The sequence below is a fragment of the Typopeltis vanoorti genome, chromosome 3 (assembly GCF_054136105.1).
Source record: "Typopeltis vanoorti isolate ZY-2024b chromosome 3, IOZ_Tvanoo_1.0, whole genome shotgun sequence".
Classification (NCBI taxonomy): domain Eukaryota; kingdom Metazoa; phylum Arthropoda; class Arachnida; order Uropygi; family Thelyphonidae; genus Typopeltis; species Typopeltis vanoorti.
The window spans coordinates 72103353-72120020 of record NC_143551.1 but is presented as its reverse complement, the minus strand read 5'-3'; the positions used below and the strand labels follow the sequence as shown (position 1 = coordinate 72120020).

The 16668-nt window shown below is 35.4% G+C and overlaps 1 protein-coding gene across 4 annotated transcripts in view; it reads left to right on the top strand.

Annotated features, from left to right (window-relative positions):
• Positions 1-16668, top strand: part of LOC150108262 (uncharacterized) — a 406756-nt gene that overhangs the window by 275506 nt on the left and 114582 nt on the right. For all 4 annotated transcript variants that reach the window (XR_016548126.1, XM_090390668.1, XM_090390669.1 and 1 more), the window contains one exon: positions 13315-13504. Coding sequence is in view for 3 of the 4 variants with exons in the window: in XM_090390668.1 (XP_090246794.1) it covers positions 13315-13504 (190 nt within the window). In the remaining variant the exon portion in view is untranslated. The remainder of the gene's footprint in view (positions 1-13314; positions 13505-16668) is intronic.

Genomic DNA, 16668 nt, shown 5'->3' with positions numbered 1-16668 from the left:
ACACACTGATTTCTTACCCATCTATACTGATGGTTCAAGAACTAACATCTCTGTTGGCTGTGCTGCTGTGTTTCCTGACATTATTATTTCAAATCAGATCCCACCTGACTGCAGTAATTATACAGCAGAGTTACATTCCATTCAGCTTGCACTTGTGCATATAAAAGAAAACTGCTACCAAAGGTGTATAATTTATACAGACTCATTGAGCTCTTTACAAGCTATCTCTTCTCCTATGTATTATCCTCATCCAGTACTTTATGAAGTGCTACACCTGCTTCACAAAATGAAAATCCTTAATTTCGATGTCCAGTTCTGCTGGATTCCCAGCCACATCGGAATCAAAGGAAATGAGGCTGCAGATGCAGCTGCTAAATCACCCCATACCTTCTCCACATACTATTTGACAGTTCCATATACAGACTACAGACAACTTATAAGATCAAGGCTAATTGCTCAGTGGGAATTAACATGGCAAGAAACATCAACAAACAAATTATATAACATTAAACCTGAAATTAAACATTGGCTTTCTAGTCAATGTACAAAGAGAAAGGAGGAGGTTGTCCTTGCTAGGCTCTGCATAGGTCACAGTCACCTTACGCATTCTCATTTACTGAGAGCTGATGACCCTCCCATATGTGAAAAATGCAACACACATCTTACTATTCATCATATTCTGGTAGATTGTCAAAAATTTACACGAGAGAGGAATTAAATTTTCACCTATCTAACCAAGCCATATACACTCAGGGAAATGCTAGCAGACTCAGGCAAATTGTATGATGTTTTTAATTTTTTAGAAAGAATTAATTTGTACAAACACATTTGACCATAAATTTGTTTATATGTAAATACTTTTTTGCTTAACTTAACTTTTATCTTTTATTTGTAATATATCTGACCAATTATGTATTATCATAGGCCTTGATCTTGTATATTTGTATCACTCTGCTGTAATTTTGTTAATATGTAAATACCATAATGCTAAACTTAAATTTTATGCATCAATGCTGTATATAATAATTCCTTTTATTAGTATAATAATGTTTGTTGTAATCTTCCTAGATGTAGACACTGCTTTCCTTGACTTGTTTTGTATATACATATGTTAACCTATAATTATCTACTTAAGTATAAAGAGCTAATAAGCTTCATTTCGGCAATGAAAACAATATTTAAATTAGGGGGATATTAAATCCCACATAGTTTTAAAACCGAATAAGAAATGCAAAGATTGGAATCAGAGAGTTTCTTGCCGAATATAGTAAACTATAAAGTATCAGCGACACTGGCGTGAGCAAATGCAAGTGACCCTAGCATGTAGTGCAATACCGGAAGTCTCGCAGCAAAGTCGGTAAATTCTGATCGCTATTCTTAGGTATTTTCCATAATGTAAAAACACATTTCCTAGGAAATGTATGCTGTTATTACATTATGGTAGGGAGGTCACTACCCAGACCGGTTTCAGCCTTTTTTGAGGCTTCGCCAGTGAGTAGCTAGACCCAATACCGAAGTGTATAGCGAAAAGAACTTATGTACTCTGCGATGCGAGTTTCCAAACAGGTGCAACCATTAAGTTACTTAAGTATAAAGAGCTAATAAGCTTCATTTCAGCAATGAAAACAATATTTAAATTAGGGGGATATTAAATTCCACATAGTTAAACCGAATAAGAAACTCAATGATTGGAATCAGAGAGTTTCTTGCTGAATATAGTAAACTATAAAGTATCGGTGACACTGGCGTGAGCAAATGCAAGTGACCCTAGCACGTAGTGCAATTCCGGAAGTCTCGCAGCAAAGTCGGTAAATTCTGATCGCTATTCTAGGTATTTTCCATAATGTAAAAACACAATTCCTAGGAAATGTATGCTGTTATTACATTATGGTAGGGAGGTCATGGTAGGAAGCTTATTAGCTCATGCCAGTGTCGCCGATACTTTATAGTTTACTATATTCGGCAAGAAACTCTCTGATTCCAATCTTTGAGTTTCTTATTCGGTTTTAAAACTATGTGGGATTTAATATCTCCCTATAATTTTCTATTTATGTACTGCTGAAACCTCTGCAGTAATTTTGTTTATATGTAGATATTGTATCACTTAACATGCTTTTTGTGTATGCATCTTATTTATTGCTTTATTTTTCGAATAATCATGTAATGCTGTAGGACATCTTACGTATTTATGTACTTTCTAGTAATTCTGTTTATATGTATTCTAAATTCTGTTTCTACTGTATTACTAAATTTAAGTTTCATACATGCATATTGTATAATAATCCTTTTTTGCCTATTTTTGTACTGCTATAAAGGCATCTATTATAATTTTACATATATGTAGATACTGTGTTCCTTGGCTTAGTGTTTCATATTTTATGTATTAACTTATATTTTAACTATTTTGCACTACTGTAATAACCTCTGATCTTGTGTGTTGCTGTGCCCTCTGCAGCAGTTCTGTTTACCTAGAGATGCTGCTTTATGAAATTATTTTTCTGTAAATGCTTTTAACCTTTAGTATGGTACAGTATGACCTTTGTAGTTTTTGTACCAAATAAACTAGAAACCAACCAACCATGCTTTAGTAATTCATTTATCTTTTTATAATAGAGCAAGAACTGAGATTTATAAAGGGAATGGCTACATGATGATACTGCTGGATTTTGCAAAGGCATTTGACAGAATATCACATGGAATTACACAAGAAATGGAAATGGATATGAAACTGGTGATATGGATAAAAGGGTGGCTGATGGACAGATGAGATACCAGAGAGTAGTATATGGAGGAGCAAAATCCAGAGAAGTCCAAACACAGACCCCTGTGTTTGGACCACAGCTGTTTAATTTGTACATAAATGATATAGAAGATAATTTGAAGGGAGATATTCAGTTGTTTGCTAATGATACAAAGTTGGGTAGGGCAATTGCTAATGAAGTTGATTTAGAGAGCTTGTAGGATGATGCACTTTTAAAATTTCTGTTTGAATTCAGTTCTGTTAAAAAGGTATTTCCATTATAATTATTATTTCCTAGAATGGTACTTTCATGCAATAGTACTGGTATGTATTAAATTTCAAAGTTTTGTACGTGTAATATCAAATTAGTAAAATTAATTATAGATTCTTTTCAGATATTTTCATAACATTACCTCATTAATCACGATGTCAACTAATTCAGTTAGACAGAAGAAGAAAAGAAAAGCTATTTCTTTAGAAACTAAGATCCAAATTTTAGATCGTTTAGCAGCTGGAGAAGATTCAACATCCTTAGGGAAATATTTTGGATCGAATCAAGCTACCATGAGAACGATTAAGAAAAATTAAGAGGCCCATTAGAAAATCTGTTCTTAATGGAACAATATTAAGTGCCAAGTCGTCATCGTATACGAGAGACATTATAAAAGTGAAGTTGGAAAAGGCCCTAGTGATGTGGATAGAAGATTGCTCACAAAAAAGAATACCTTTAGACAGAAATGTCATCAAACAGAAAGCATTGATATCAAACAACAATTGTGATTTTTCTGCAAGCATAGGTTGGCTTACAAAATTTCTCAAAAGATATTCCCTTTATAATGTGAAAATAAAAGGAGAAGCTGCATTACAGCTGAACCAGCAGCAAGGAAATTTCCTACAAAACTGTCCAAAATTATTGAAAATGATAGCTCCACTCCTGATCAACTTTGGAACGGAGGTGAGACCAGCCTTTATTGGAAAAAAATCCCAATTAGAACTTATATAGCGAAATCACAAAAATTGTGGCTTTAAAGCAACTAAGAATCGTGTGACTATTATTTTGCAGCAATGCTTCAGGAGATTGTATTAAAACTATCATCATCATCAAATTCCTAACATGTACCCTCAAGGGGGTGTACAGGATATGACAGTACTGCATGAAAAATTTACATCATTACTAACTTCCTATCTACAATTTTCCTCCAAATCAGTCTGTTACTTGTCAAGACTCCAACATTATCAGATCTTATATTTCTATCGTCTAAGGCACTTTGTACCGTATCAATCCACCTATATCTTGGTCTTCCTCTGGGTCGTTTTCCTGCCAACCTGGCAGAGAACACTTGTTTTGCTAATCTTTCCTCTCCCATTCTGTTCAAGTGACCATACCACCTGAGATCAGCTCTGCTAACGCATTCCTGGATGCTGACAATGTCAAGTTCTTTCCTAATATCCTCATTTTTAATATGATATTGCCATTGATGCCATCTGTTCACACCTCTAATCTTTCTCAGGACTCTCACATCTGCAGTCTCTAGTCTCTGGTCAAGTGAAAATTCTGACCCAGCTCTCAGATCCATAAGTTAAAACTGGTTTGAACACTGTCTTGTATACAGCTAATTTAGTGTTCTAACTAATTTCTCTCTTATTCCATATGAATTTATTCAATTGACTTCCTACCATACCAGCTTTGTTGATTCTGTTGTCTATTTCCATATTTAATTTACCATCTTCACTAAAAATCGTGCCTAAGTAGCTGAAATGTTTTACTTGTTCCACTGGTTCCCCATTCAAAACACAGTTGACATTTTCAACAATTCTACCTATTTTCATTGTCTTTGTCCTTTTATTGCTGACCTTCATACCATATCTATTACAACAGTTATTCAATTTAGTCAGGGAAACTTGGAAACTTGTAGCGGATTTATTTAGAAGTATAACATCATCTGCATAAAGCAAAGAGCTGACATTAACATCTCCAATTTTGATATCATGTTTAATACCACTTTCCTTCATAATATGATCCATATAGATAATGAATAACAGAGGGGATAATGTACATCCTTGTCTCACACCAGATTTAACATTAAATCGTCTTTAACATTAAATCCTTCTGTGGGACCACACAAATAAGTCTCATTGTCCAGTTCCCCATTCTGATATTGGCCCACCTTACTCTACTTGAGACTGCCTGCCATTGAAGAAAATTAGCCTCGTAATTAGTGTTGAATACAATGGCTACACCTTTTTTTCCTTGATTGTCATTGCCTGAATATAACATTTTGTATTTATTGCTCAGAAAGATCTCACCAGTTTTTCTTTTTTGTTTCAGTCACCCCTATTATGTCGATTTGGTACTTATCTAATTCCTCAGCTAGTTCCATTTTTTTGCCATTCAGGCTTCTTATGTTGATAGTACCGATCTTTAACTCTGGTGATGTTGAGTTGCGGTGTGCTTTCAGATTTGTTCCAGTAGCTGACTTTTTGCTGTTCGCCCTGGTTCCCTGGTGAAAACAACAGGGGCCTTGTTTAACCTGGCGACTCCCCATCCAGCATGAAATTTTGTCATTTTGTACCATCATTTTCTGTATTGGTATTAAAACCATTACTTATTAATCAATCGTTAAGACTGCAGGCTATGAAAGGTGTGGAATTTAAAACGTTACCAGTGTACTGGAAGGCAAACAAAAAAAGGTTTGGTTACAAAATTTTTAATGAATGGTTCCATCAATCTTTTGTTCCAGAAGTTACACGCTATTTGATGGGGGGGAAAAAATCTGGACTTTAAAGTTTTATTGATCATAGACAATGCACCTGGCCATCTTGTTTTAGAACACCCAAATGTGGAATTTTGTTTTCTGCTCCTAATACAACATCCTTAATACAACCACTAGACCAGGCCATGATCGCTACCTTCAAAATTTACTACATAAGAAGAACATTCTAATGCATTTTGCATAAACTAGATAAGGATAATTAACTGGCAGTTATTGATGTGTGGAAGAAATTTTTTATTTTGAATTGCATCAAACTTGCTTAGTTGGCTTTATCAGAATTGAAATTATCAACTTTGAATGCATGCTGGAAAGCTACTTGGCCAAAATGTGTGAAAAAAATAAAAACCCTGTGCCTTTGCGTACAACTGAATATTCCAATATCATCAGATTAGCACATGCAGCTGGCAGAGAAGGATTTTATGATTTTTTGTCTGCAGATTGCAGATATTGAAGAATTGATGGTTGACAAGGCTGTTAGTGATGACAAAATAATAGAAGCTGTCCTTGAGAATCTCGATGAAAAAGAAAAACATGATGATGATGATGATGATGAAGAGATTCCACTCACTGCAGGATTAATTAAAGAAGGGATTCAAATGGCTAATAAATTGCAAAGTCATTTTCTTACACATGATCCAAATACTGAACAAGCTGAACAGTTTAAATGTGAACTGAAGTCATGTATGGTGCGATATGAAGAATTATACGAAGATCTAGTCAAAACAGGATCTCAACGATTAATTACAAAGTTTGTGGTAAAAAAAAAATCAACCTTCAGAATTGTTGGATATTAGTGCTAATTTAGTTCCTTTTACTGAAGAAAACCTTTCGCCATTGCAGCATGACCAAGATGGCGAAAATGTTTCAAGTGATAGAAGTGATTTAATTCCAGTCTTACACAAAGGAATGCAGCTACTGTCAGAAAGAGATGCCGAATAAAATTTAATAACCATATGCATGGGTGTATTTAGGCCTGTTCGAATTTCTGTTTTATTAGTGGCACACTATTTTCTTTAAGATACGTATGTATATACTTTTTTAAGTATTTTAAATACGTAAAAAAGAGTTTTATTCAATGATTTTCATGTGTTTTGTTTGAAAATAACTTATTGTTCTTATCAGGTTTTCACATCTGGAACCATTCTTCTATTTTTTCATATGCACTGTATTCTTTTTTACGTGGTTTTCATTTACATGTGTTTTTTTTGGAAACCAATCTACTGTGTATATGGAGAATTTTGTGTATTATATTCTTTTCCTCTTCATTTGACAAACCTTGTGGTGCTCAAATACTCCAAGTTTAATGATCTTCTGCAATATGTTAAACATGATCTTGAGTGGACTGGAGACATGGTGTAGGGAGAGTGGAAGATGGAAAAAGCAGTGAATGTATGTATGGGGATGATCAGCATGAAAATGGAATAGATCAGGATGGAAGAGGGGTAGTTGAGACTGAATGGATATGTGGTAAGTAGTGATAAAGGTGATTTGGCGAGGGTAGGTGTGGTGGGGAAATCTCATCTAACAAGTGGTTTGAGTAGAACTGGTTATAGACCTAAAAGTGAACTGCTGTTTTTGTTTCACTGATCAAGTTTATTCACTCCATAATCAATGCAGTAAGTGAAACATGGTTGAAAGAAGATGATAAGCCTAATGAGAATAGAAATGGAAGGATACAGTGTTTTTCACAAGGATAGAAGGACAAGAAGGGAGGGAGGAGTGCTGCTGATGATATCAAGGGAATTATGTCCACATAAAGTAGACATGAAAGAGGAAAATAGTGTCAATGGTTTTGAGACAATGTGGTGTAATGTGGAAGTTGGCAGGAAGAGATATTTAGTTCGATGTTGCTATAGGCCAGGGAATGTGGAGGGTAGTGATAAAGAAATGTATAAGCAACTTGAGATAGTGAACAAGGACAGGATGATTTGAATTATGGTGGCATAGATCGGAATGAAGAGATAGTATTTAGGGATAAGGAAAATGAATTGCTCGAGTTCTTGAGAGACAACTATCTCAGGCAGTATGTAAAGGAGGGCACATGAGGATCGAGAATTTTATATCTGGTCATTTCATCATGGTATGTAATTGTGAGTGGGGTTTTGCACTTTCCTTCATTTGGTCAGAGTGGTCATGAAGTTATCGCCTGGGTTGTGGCTAGCCATATGAAGGCTTCTGTGAGGAAAGGATATAGGTGGAAGTACAAAGGTTGGTGATTATTCCAAGCTTAGGAGTCAGCTTGGAGCTATAGCATGGAATGAGGAGTTGAGTTGTAAGGAAATAAATGCTGCTTGGGAACAGACAAAGAAATGCATAACAGCATTAGTGTGTGAATTATATTCCAAAAGTCAAAAGGTAGGTGTAAAACAGATGAATGAAAAGATTAAGCATGAAATATGGAAGAAGGAGAAAAAGGCATTTTGGAAGAAGCACAAGATGATATGTGGCAAGTAGAAAGAAGAATGATTATGATAAGATGATAATGGATGAAAGTGGTAGAATTGTAACTGCTAGAGGTATTCAGTTAGCAGTTCATCAGGGTGTTTCATCCTCAGCATGAAATCAGAAGTGTAGAGAATGAAATGGGAAAAGACTTAATGGTGAATGAGCAAGAGGTATATGAGGAACTGAGTAAACTAACTGTCAATAAGGTAATAGGACTTGATGACACATCACCACATGTCCTAAGGGAATGTTCCAAGGAGTTAGCATCAGCATTTGGCCTACCCAGTTTAACAAGTCTTGTAACAGTACAAGTCTCAAAGGAATGAAAGGAAGGAAGGCAAAATTGTTCCACTTCACAAAGGTGGTGATAAGGCTAAAGCAACAAATTATAGACCGATCTGTGCATGTGGAGTTGTAGTTAAGGTATTAGAGAGGTTGGCAAGAGATAAGTTACAAAAGTTGGTCAATAACAGTGATAATCTTTGTACTTGTCAGCATGAGTTTGTTAAAGGGCAGTCATGTATTACTAACTCGCTTATGTACTATAACAAGGTAACGAATGTGTTGGACAAGGCATATATAGTGGTATACTTAAATTTTGTAAAGGTTTTTTTTTTGATAGCCTATCATACCATTAGTTGGTAACTAAACTGAAGCGCTAATGGGATTGGATGAGTTGGATGGGTGACTGGCTATCAGATAGGCATCAGCAAGTTATGTATGGTGGGGGGGGGGCACTATCTCAAAAGAGGAAAGTCACTAGTCATGTGTCACGGGGGTCTGTTTTGGAACTATTGTTATTTAATTTGTATATTAATGATATTGGAATGGGTTTAACTGGTGATATAAACTACTTGCAGATGATGGAAAACTAGAAAGAGTGATCAATAATTAACCAAATGTTGTAGTCTTTACAGGACTTGAATAGATTGTATGAGTGGGCAACAGTATGGAACTGTCAATTCAGTGTTGCAAAGTGTAAGGTTTTGAAATTTGGTAGGAAACAATGGGATGTAAAGTATACACTTAGCAGGGAAATTTTGGAGGAAGTTGAGGAGATAAAGAGACTTGGAGTGGTGGTGGGCAAAGATCTGAAGTTCAGAAATCACATTGCACAAGTTATGAGGACATCACATCAGATTATGGCAATGATGCAGAGAACCTTAACTTGTAGAAATAAAGAGGTTCTATTATGTAAGGCCTTGATCAGGCCTCATATGGATTATTGTGCACAAATTTGGTCTGCTGGTTTCCAGGGTTGGAGATGTTAATGTCAGCTCTTTGCTTTATGCGGATGATGTTATACTTCTAAATTAATCCGCTACAAGTCTGCAAGATTCTCTGACTAAATTGAATAGCTGTTGTAATAGATATGGTATGAAGGTCAGCAATAAAAAGACGAAGACAATGAAAATAGGCAGAATCATTGAAAATGTCAACTGTGTTGTGAATGGAGAACCTGTGGAACAAGTAAAACATTTCAGCTACTTAGGCACAATTTTTACTGAAGATGGTAGACTAAATATAGAGATAGACAACAGAATCAGCAAAGCTGGTATCGTGGGAAGTCAATTGAATAAATTCATATGGAATAAGAAAGAAATTGGTCGGAACACTAAATTAACTGTATACAAGACTGTGTTCAAACCAATTTTAACTTATGGATCTGAGAGCTGGGTCAGAAGTAAAACACTTGACCAAAGACTAGAGACCGCAGATATGAGAGTCCTGAGAAAGATTAGAGGCGTGAACAGATGGCATCAATGGCAATATCATATTAAAAATGAGGATATTAGGAAAGAACTTGACATTGTCAGCATCCAGGAATGCGTTAGCAGAGCTAATCTCAGATGGTATGGTCACTTAAATAGAATGGGAGAGGAAAGATTAGCAAAACAAGTGTTCTCTGCCAGGTTGGCAGGAAAACGACCCAGAGGAAGACCAAGATATAGGTGGATTGATACGGTACAAAGTGCCTTAGACGATAGAAATATAAGATCTGATAATGTTGGAGTCTTGACAAGTAACAGACTAATTTGGAGGAAAATTGTAGATAGGAAGTTAGTAATGATGTAATTTTTTCATGTAGTACTGTCATATCCTGTACACCCCTTGAGGGTACATGGCAGGAATTTGATGATGATGATGATGATGGTTTCCAGGGTGATGAGGATATATATTGGAAAGTGTTCAGAGAAGACCGACTAAGGTGTAACTGGTCTTTTGGATGGGGGATATGAAGACAAATTGACAGAATGCAATTTGCAAAGCCTTGTGAATAGGAGAAGGAGAGGGGATATGTTCAAGACATTTAAGTTGGTAAAGGACTGGTACTAGGTTAATGTGGAAGAAATTTTTCATAGAATGGGAGGAGATAGAACAAAGTAACAGACCTGGAAGCTGTATAAGGAGGATGTGTGTGTGTAGGTTCTTTGCTTGGAGAGTGGTTGTAGAGTGGAATGCATTGCCTGACATTGTGGTGACTGCAGATACATTAAATGAGCACGTTTTGGTAGTCTGTATGTAATGGTGTTTGCCTTCCATGATGAGTTTTTTTACTCCATGGCAGTCTGGTGTTAATAATAATAATCTCCATGCCATCATTCAACAAAGTGAGGACAACTAGTGAACTAACTTCACTTTCCAAACATGCAGTCCTGTCTTCTCTACAAAAAAAAAAAAAAAAAAAACGTTTCCCCTTTTGTGATATCCAAATTCTCATTTGGTGTAACATCTACTATACAAAGAGTAGATGTCACACATCAGATACCAAAAACTTGGTACCCAATGTAATAACCGTGAAGACTAGAGTTGCAGAAATAAATAAGGTAGGGTAACATGCAGAAATCTGCATGTTACCCTACCTTATTCAGCAACCATATGCCTGGGGAAGGAGTGTCCTAGGTTCGATTCCCGTCGACGACATGAGGAGCTTAAGGATCTTCCTCAGCCATAGCCAAATTAGCCAGTCTTGGGCGTGGACAGCAGGGTTTTTCTCCCCAGTTTATCTGGGGGTTTTTCCTCCCGCAAACAGGCAAACCGGCCTCCCGAACACACATAGACTACAGTCATGAATACGTCCCAGCCATATGCCGGTCCTGAGCCGAGATAAAATTAGGGGTGTTGGGGAAAGCGATGGTCAACTACCCTGTAAAAATCTCACCAGGAATACTTTGTGGGCAATGCCTACAAAGTCACTTACAGTCGGAAACAACTGAAAAAGGAAAAAATCTGTCAGTCAACATGCAGATTTATTAGAAAAATTCTACAAACTTTTACATGTTTTGCTGTCAGCTGACATCATCAGGAAAAACAACAGAAAACATACAAAAAACGATCTAAGTACTTTAATAATCATGGTTATTTAAAAAATTAAATAATGAAAGTGACTGATACCATAAATTTAGCATGGGCTGTGTATTGTTGCTTAGTGTATAGGTGATTATTGGCATAACAGAGGTCTTGTATGTTACAGAAACAAATAAGAGACTTCTTATTTGTTTGAAGAAGAGGCATGAAAAAGACCCAGAGAAAGATGAGGATCTAGATGGACTGATTCATTTAGCCTTAGAAGACCAAAATGTTAGATGTAGCAATATTGGTTAAGACTCTGATTTCTGTTCTTGCAAAAAAAACCTTCATAAATAAACATCCTAGAGAAATCATTGTTTTCCAAGTATTGCAATGAATTAGATGGCCAGTTCATATTATGATATTGAGAGATAGAGAGGAAAATTGTTGATAGGAGATTAATAATAATGTAAACTTATCATGTAATGCTGTCATAGTAGCCTATACTTTTCTTGAGAGTACATATCAGGAAATTGATGATAAGAGACCTTCAGATGTCATGAAGTATAAAGGATCCGGTTTCTGTTCTTGCAGAAAACCTTCATAAATATCTGAGAGAAAACATTGTCTTCTTAAAGTATAGCAATGAATTAGATGGCCAATTCATATCACAATATTGAGAGATGTGTGCAGTGAGAGCATTTTTTTCTCTTTTTTTTTAATATTCCACATCTTCCACATGCTCTTTCTTATGGAATTGGTTGAACAAGAGAAAAGAGTATGTTTTTGTTTTTTTGCTTTATTGTCCTTAATAATCCTTAAAGCACTGTTTAAGGTATGGTTATGATAATACCTAATTTTTATTGAGGATTGTGAAGTTAAATAAACTGATATATAGATATTATATTCCCGTGTGTTGGTTTTATTTTAGACATCTAACTCTGTGCCTATGTCGTTTGTTTTTTGATAAAGATATCCAAAAATGGTTTGCCATTCTTCTCAATCTCCAATGTAAAATGTAAACTTAATTCTTTGAGTTATGATTATTCAAGAAGCATACAAAGTCTTCTAGATGTTTAAGAGTGTTTTTCCAGACATTAAAAATATATCAACCACCAAACATGTGATTTTATGGTATCTAGTGCCAAGACTTCATTCTTTCTATTGCTTTCCATTGCCAATTCATTGATGGAGAAATTTGAGAATGAAGTCTTAGTCATGTACAGGGATGGCTTGTGCATAGGAACTGCAGCACCCCCATTTCTCGATATATAAATATATTTATTAATTTATTTATATTTGCTTGTAATATTTAATTTTATCATCAACAATCCTGTACAATTCTCTTATTTTGTATAAAAAATAATAAAAATCCATCTTGTTGCACTTAGGAGGGCGAAGGACACTAGCAGCACTGTGTTTACCACGGTGTCATATTGCTAGTATTTGCTATGCACGCAAGCGTATGCACGTCATAGTGAGATGCGAGCTATTAGCATAATGCGGCACTGTCTGTCACACAGTTCCACTGTTGTTTATATGCAGTTTGCGCCAGTAGTAGAGTGTTCGTAGTGTTTATCGTGTTTACTCCGTCTCTTTAAATATTTGGACATTACAATTAAAGACATAACATTTGTTAGTTTTTATTTTAGAACATTATTGGGATTATGATAATGGATTTTATTTTTAAGTAATTTTGAATTATACCAAACTCCATAATTTTATTGATGATAAAAAAAATTTTATGTTTTATTTTTTTTTAAATTTTTAGCATAATTTTGATATTTTATCCAAACACGTGTGTATGTATATTTCGAAAGTTGCAGCACCCCATGATTTCGAGCCGCCCGCCTCTGGTCAGGTAGTTTTATATAGTCGACTCTCAATATACATGACCTGTAGGAACCATTAATGCTACTGTGGGCAGGACTTTTCAGTAGTATGTTAAAATGACATTCGCTATAGTGAGAGTCAAATGTACTGTTGTTCTAAATAATAGAATTATACAATAATTTACTTGGTTTTTCTTATTGCTTTTTTGAATGGTCAATGTTTTTGTATTAGGTATTCTTCCAGATAATTTTGTACCTTATTTGGATTACAAGAAGAAACAGCAGCAATGGCAATGGATTGGAGCAGGTCGGGATTCAGAAGATCAGCTAATTACACTTTGCCAACATTGGTTAGAAAATAAAGATGATGTTTCTCTAGATGTCTTAGAAACATGCCAGGGTTCACCTCCTCCACCAAGAATGTAAGCATGATCCAAATTTCTTATTAATAGCAGGATATAATTCTCTTTCATACTGTTTTGCTTTTACAAGTATTTTACAAGACCAATTTATTTTAACTTATTTTAAAAATTTATTTTGATCTACTGAAATATGTTTGAATGGATATAGCCATGATGGTTTTTTTTAAGAAAATTTTACTTCACAACACTATTATTAATATTAAGAGAGACCTCGGGAGTCAGGGACTCATCAAGGGAGGTTACATATTACATGCACCAGCTATCATACTTGTTCTTGAAATCATTCACACTGCTTGCACATACACCATCCAATGGCAATCCATTACAATCGTGCACCACTCAATGAAAGAAAATCTAAATCTCATCCCCTTCTTAGCAGCATTCATTCGCGGCTTCCAGTGTCCTCTTAACCTTTCCCCACCCTCCATAAAATGAAAAATTCCATCACCTGAAATCCTGTATCACCCTTTCAGAAGTTTATGTCTCAATTATATCACCCATTTTTCTCCTGTTTGCTAGTGTCTGCAGTCTGCAAATTCTCACTCTGTCTTCATAATCAGTATTCCACAATCCTGATATCATTTTTAACACTTTCCTTTACACTCTCGCCAATGTATCAGAATTACAACGGACAGCAGGAGACCAGAGTTGTGCACATAGTCCAAGTGAAGTCTTATCAAGAGCCCCCTATTGTTGAATTCTTATGTTTCTTCATCCATTGAAGAGGTAGCAGGGTGCTCAATGTTGCATACACCAGGTTGATAGTTTTTAGCAAAATGGACACTCTTTAGTTGAACAATCTTTTCTGCATCTGTCAACCTCATACCATCTGCATTCATTAGAGTTATTCTTTCATATTCATTCTTTCTTTTATTTCAGTACATCGATAGAATTCTTTGGGTTATCTTTAGCTTGCAGAGGCAACAGACATATTCAAATATAGAAGAGCGAAAGCTATATTAGCTTCCTTTAGCGATGCATAATCTCCATTTCTTTTCACACTCAGATTTAGCTCTCCGTGCAACAGGTGACTATTCTAGTGTGCTTCTTAAAAATTTCATAACAGAAATCATCCTAATGCATGCAGTATTTCTTCCACTTCATCCTTTCCTTATGAATCTCTTGCTTGATAAGATTACAAATCCATTTCACTCCTACCCTATTTATTCTTTGAACTCTCAGGACACATTCTAATATTGCATCATTTAAGTATTTTTTTAAATGCTTTCCATGCACTGACGACATCCTTCCTATCCAGCAACTGATGCCATTGCACTAAACTCAGTATAATACTCCTTAGTTGGTCATAATTTCCTACTTTGTAATTCAGCATGTAACCTTTTCTGAATGGGCACATTCATAAACTTAGCCACTTCCCAAGTGAGTACCATGTGATCACTGTCACCAACCCGAGGAAAAACAGAAAGGGTGATCTTTGACCTTGAATTTTTTCTATCACATGCTGCTTGAGAAAGTTGTCATGCAACAGCTTAATAAATTCAGTCTCATTCTTCTCATGAGAATTTACTGCTACCCAATCAATGTCAAGAGTCCACCTGGCACCTATCATCTTTATTTGATGATGCATTTTTTCTTCTGATTCACCAGGTCTTTATCAACATCCCGCTATATATTTGATCTTGTTAGATTCCACCTCACACAAGATAGATTCAAACTCGCTGCCACATGTATAACTGTCACTAGTATTACAATCATAGGTCTCAACACTAATTGGATTCAAGAGTCATCTAATATCATTAGCAGCACCCTCCTCTCTCTCTCTCTCCCCTATCCTGCCTATAATTATATTCCTGTTTTTCATCCTCTACTCAAGCATGAATAAAAATTTACACTTAAAGTACTTTACAAGTAAGATTCTTGTATATAGAGGCAGTTCACTTCACATCAAATTGCCTCAGTATCCTATAATGCACAGGACACTTCCTTTTTGTTATGCATTATAGGATGTCACTACACAGACCAATTTCGATACCTATATTATTTTCCTTATATTTATTTATTTGTCATATGGGTATAGAGCAAGTACAATAAAAATCAAATGGTAATCTGAAGAAACAGAATATAAAATACAAATATTTATTTATTTATTTGTCGCATAGGTATAGAATGACATGGGTATGGGTATAATAAAAATGAAACGTTAATTTTAAGAAACTGAATATAAATTGTGTGTGTATATAAAGAATTGCACATAATCACATAGTGAGTCTTTATTTTAATCATAAGTTTATGTCCAAGTTCATCAGATACTCAACTACCTTCATTAATACACTGACCAGTTCTGATGGGCTGCCAGGGAAGGATCGTAAACTGCATTCACACATGACATAAATCGTCTGAGTTAATGATCTGCAATCACAAGTTAGGTTCAGAATGATGTCTCAGCAGTGCAAGTATGCCTCTTACCTTGTCCAGTTTGGAGATATTTCAGCTTTTACCAGAAGCGGCGAGGGAGATCAAAGTCAAATGGTCAGTCGACCTATATTTTATTCTTCCTCTGGGTCTTTATTATGCCAATCAGGCAGAGAACGCTTGTTTTGCTAATCTTTCCTCTCCCATTCTGTTTAAGTGACCATACCACTTGAGATTAGCTCTGCTAACACATTCCTGGATGCTAATAATGTCAAGTATTTTCCAAATATCCTTGTTTTTAATATGATATTGCCATTGATGCCATCAGTTCACACCCCTCATCGTTCTCAGGATTCATGTCTGTGGTCTCTTCCTTGTCAGCTTTGTTGATTCTGTTGTCTATTTCCATATTTAATTTGCCATCTTCACTAAAAATCGTGCCTAAGTAGTTGAAATGTTTTACTTGTTCCACTGGTTCCCCATTCAAAACACAATTGACATTTTCAACAATTCTACTTATTTTCATTGTTTTTGTCTTTTTATTGCTGACCTTCATACCATATCTATTACAAGAGTTATTCAATTTAGCCAGGGAATCTTGCAAACTTGTAGCGGATTTATTTAGAAGTATAACATCGTCCGCATAAAGCAAAGAGCATACATTAACATCTCCAATTCTCATATATCGTGTTCAATATCATGTTACTTCATAATGTGATCCATATAGATAATGAATAAAAGAGTGGATAATGTGCATCCTTGTCTGACACCAGATTTAACATTAAACCATC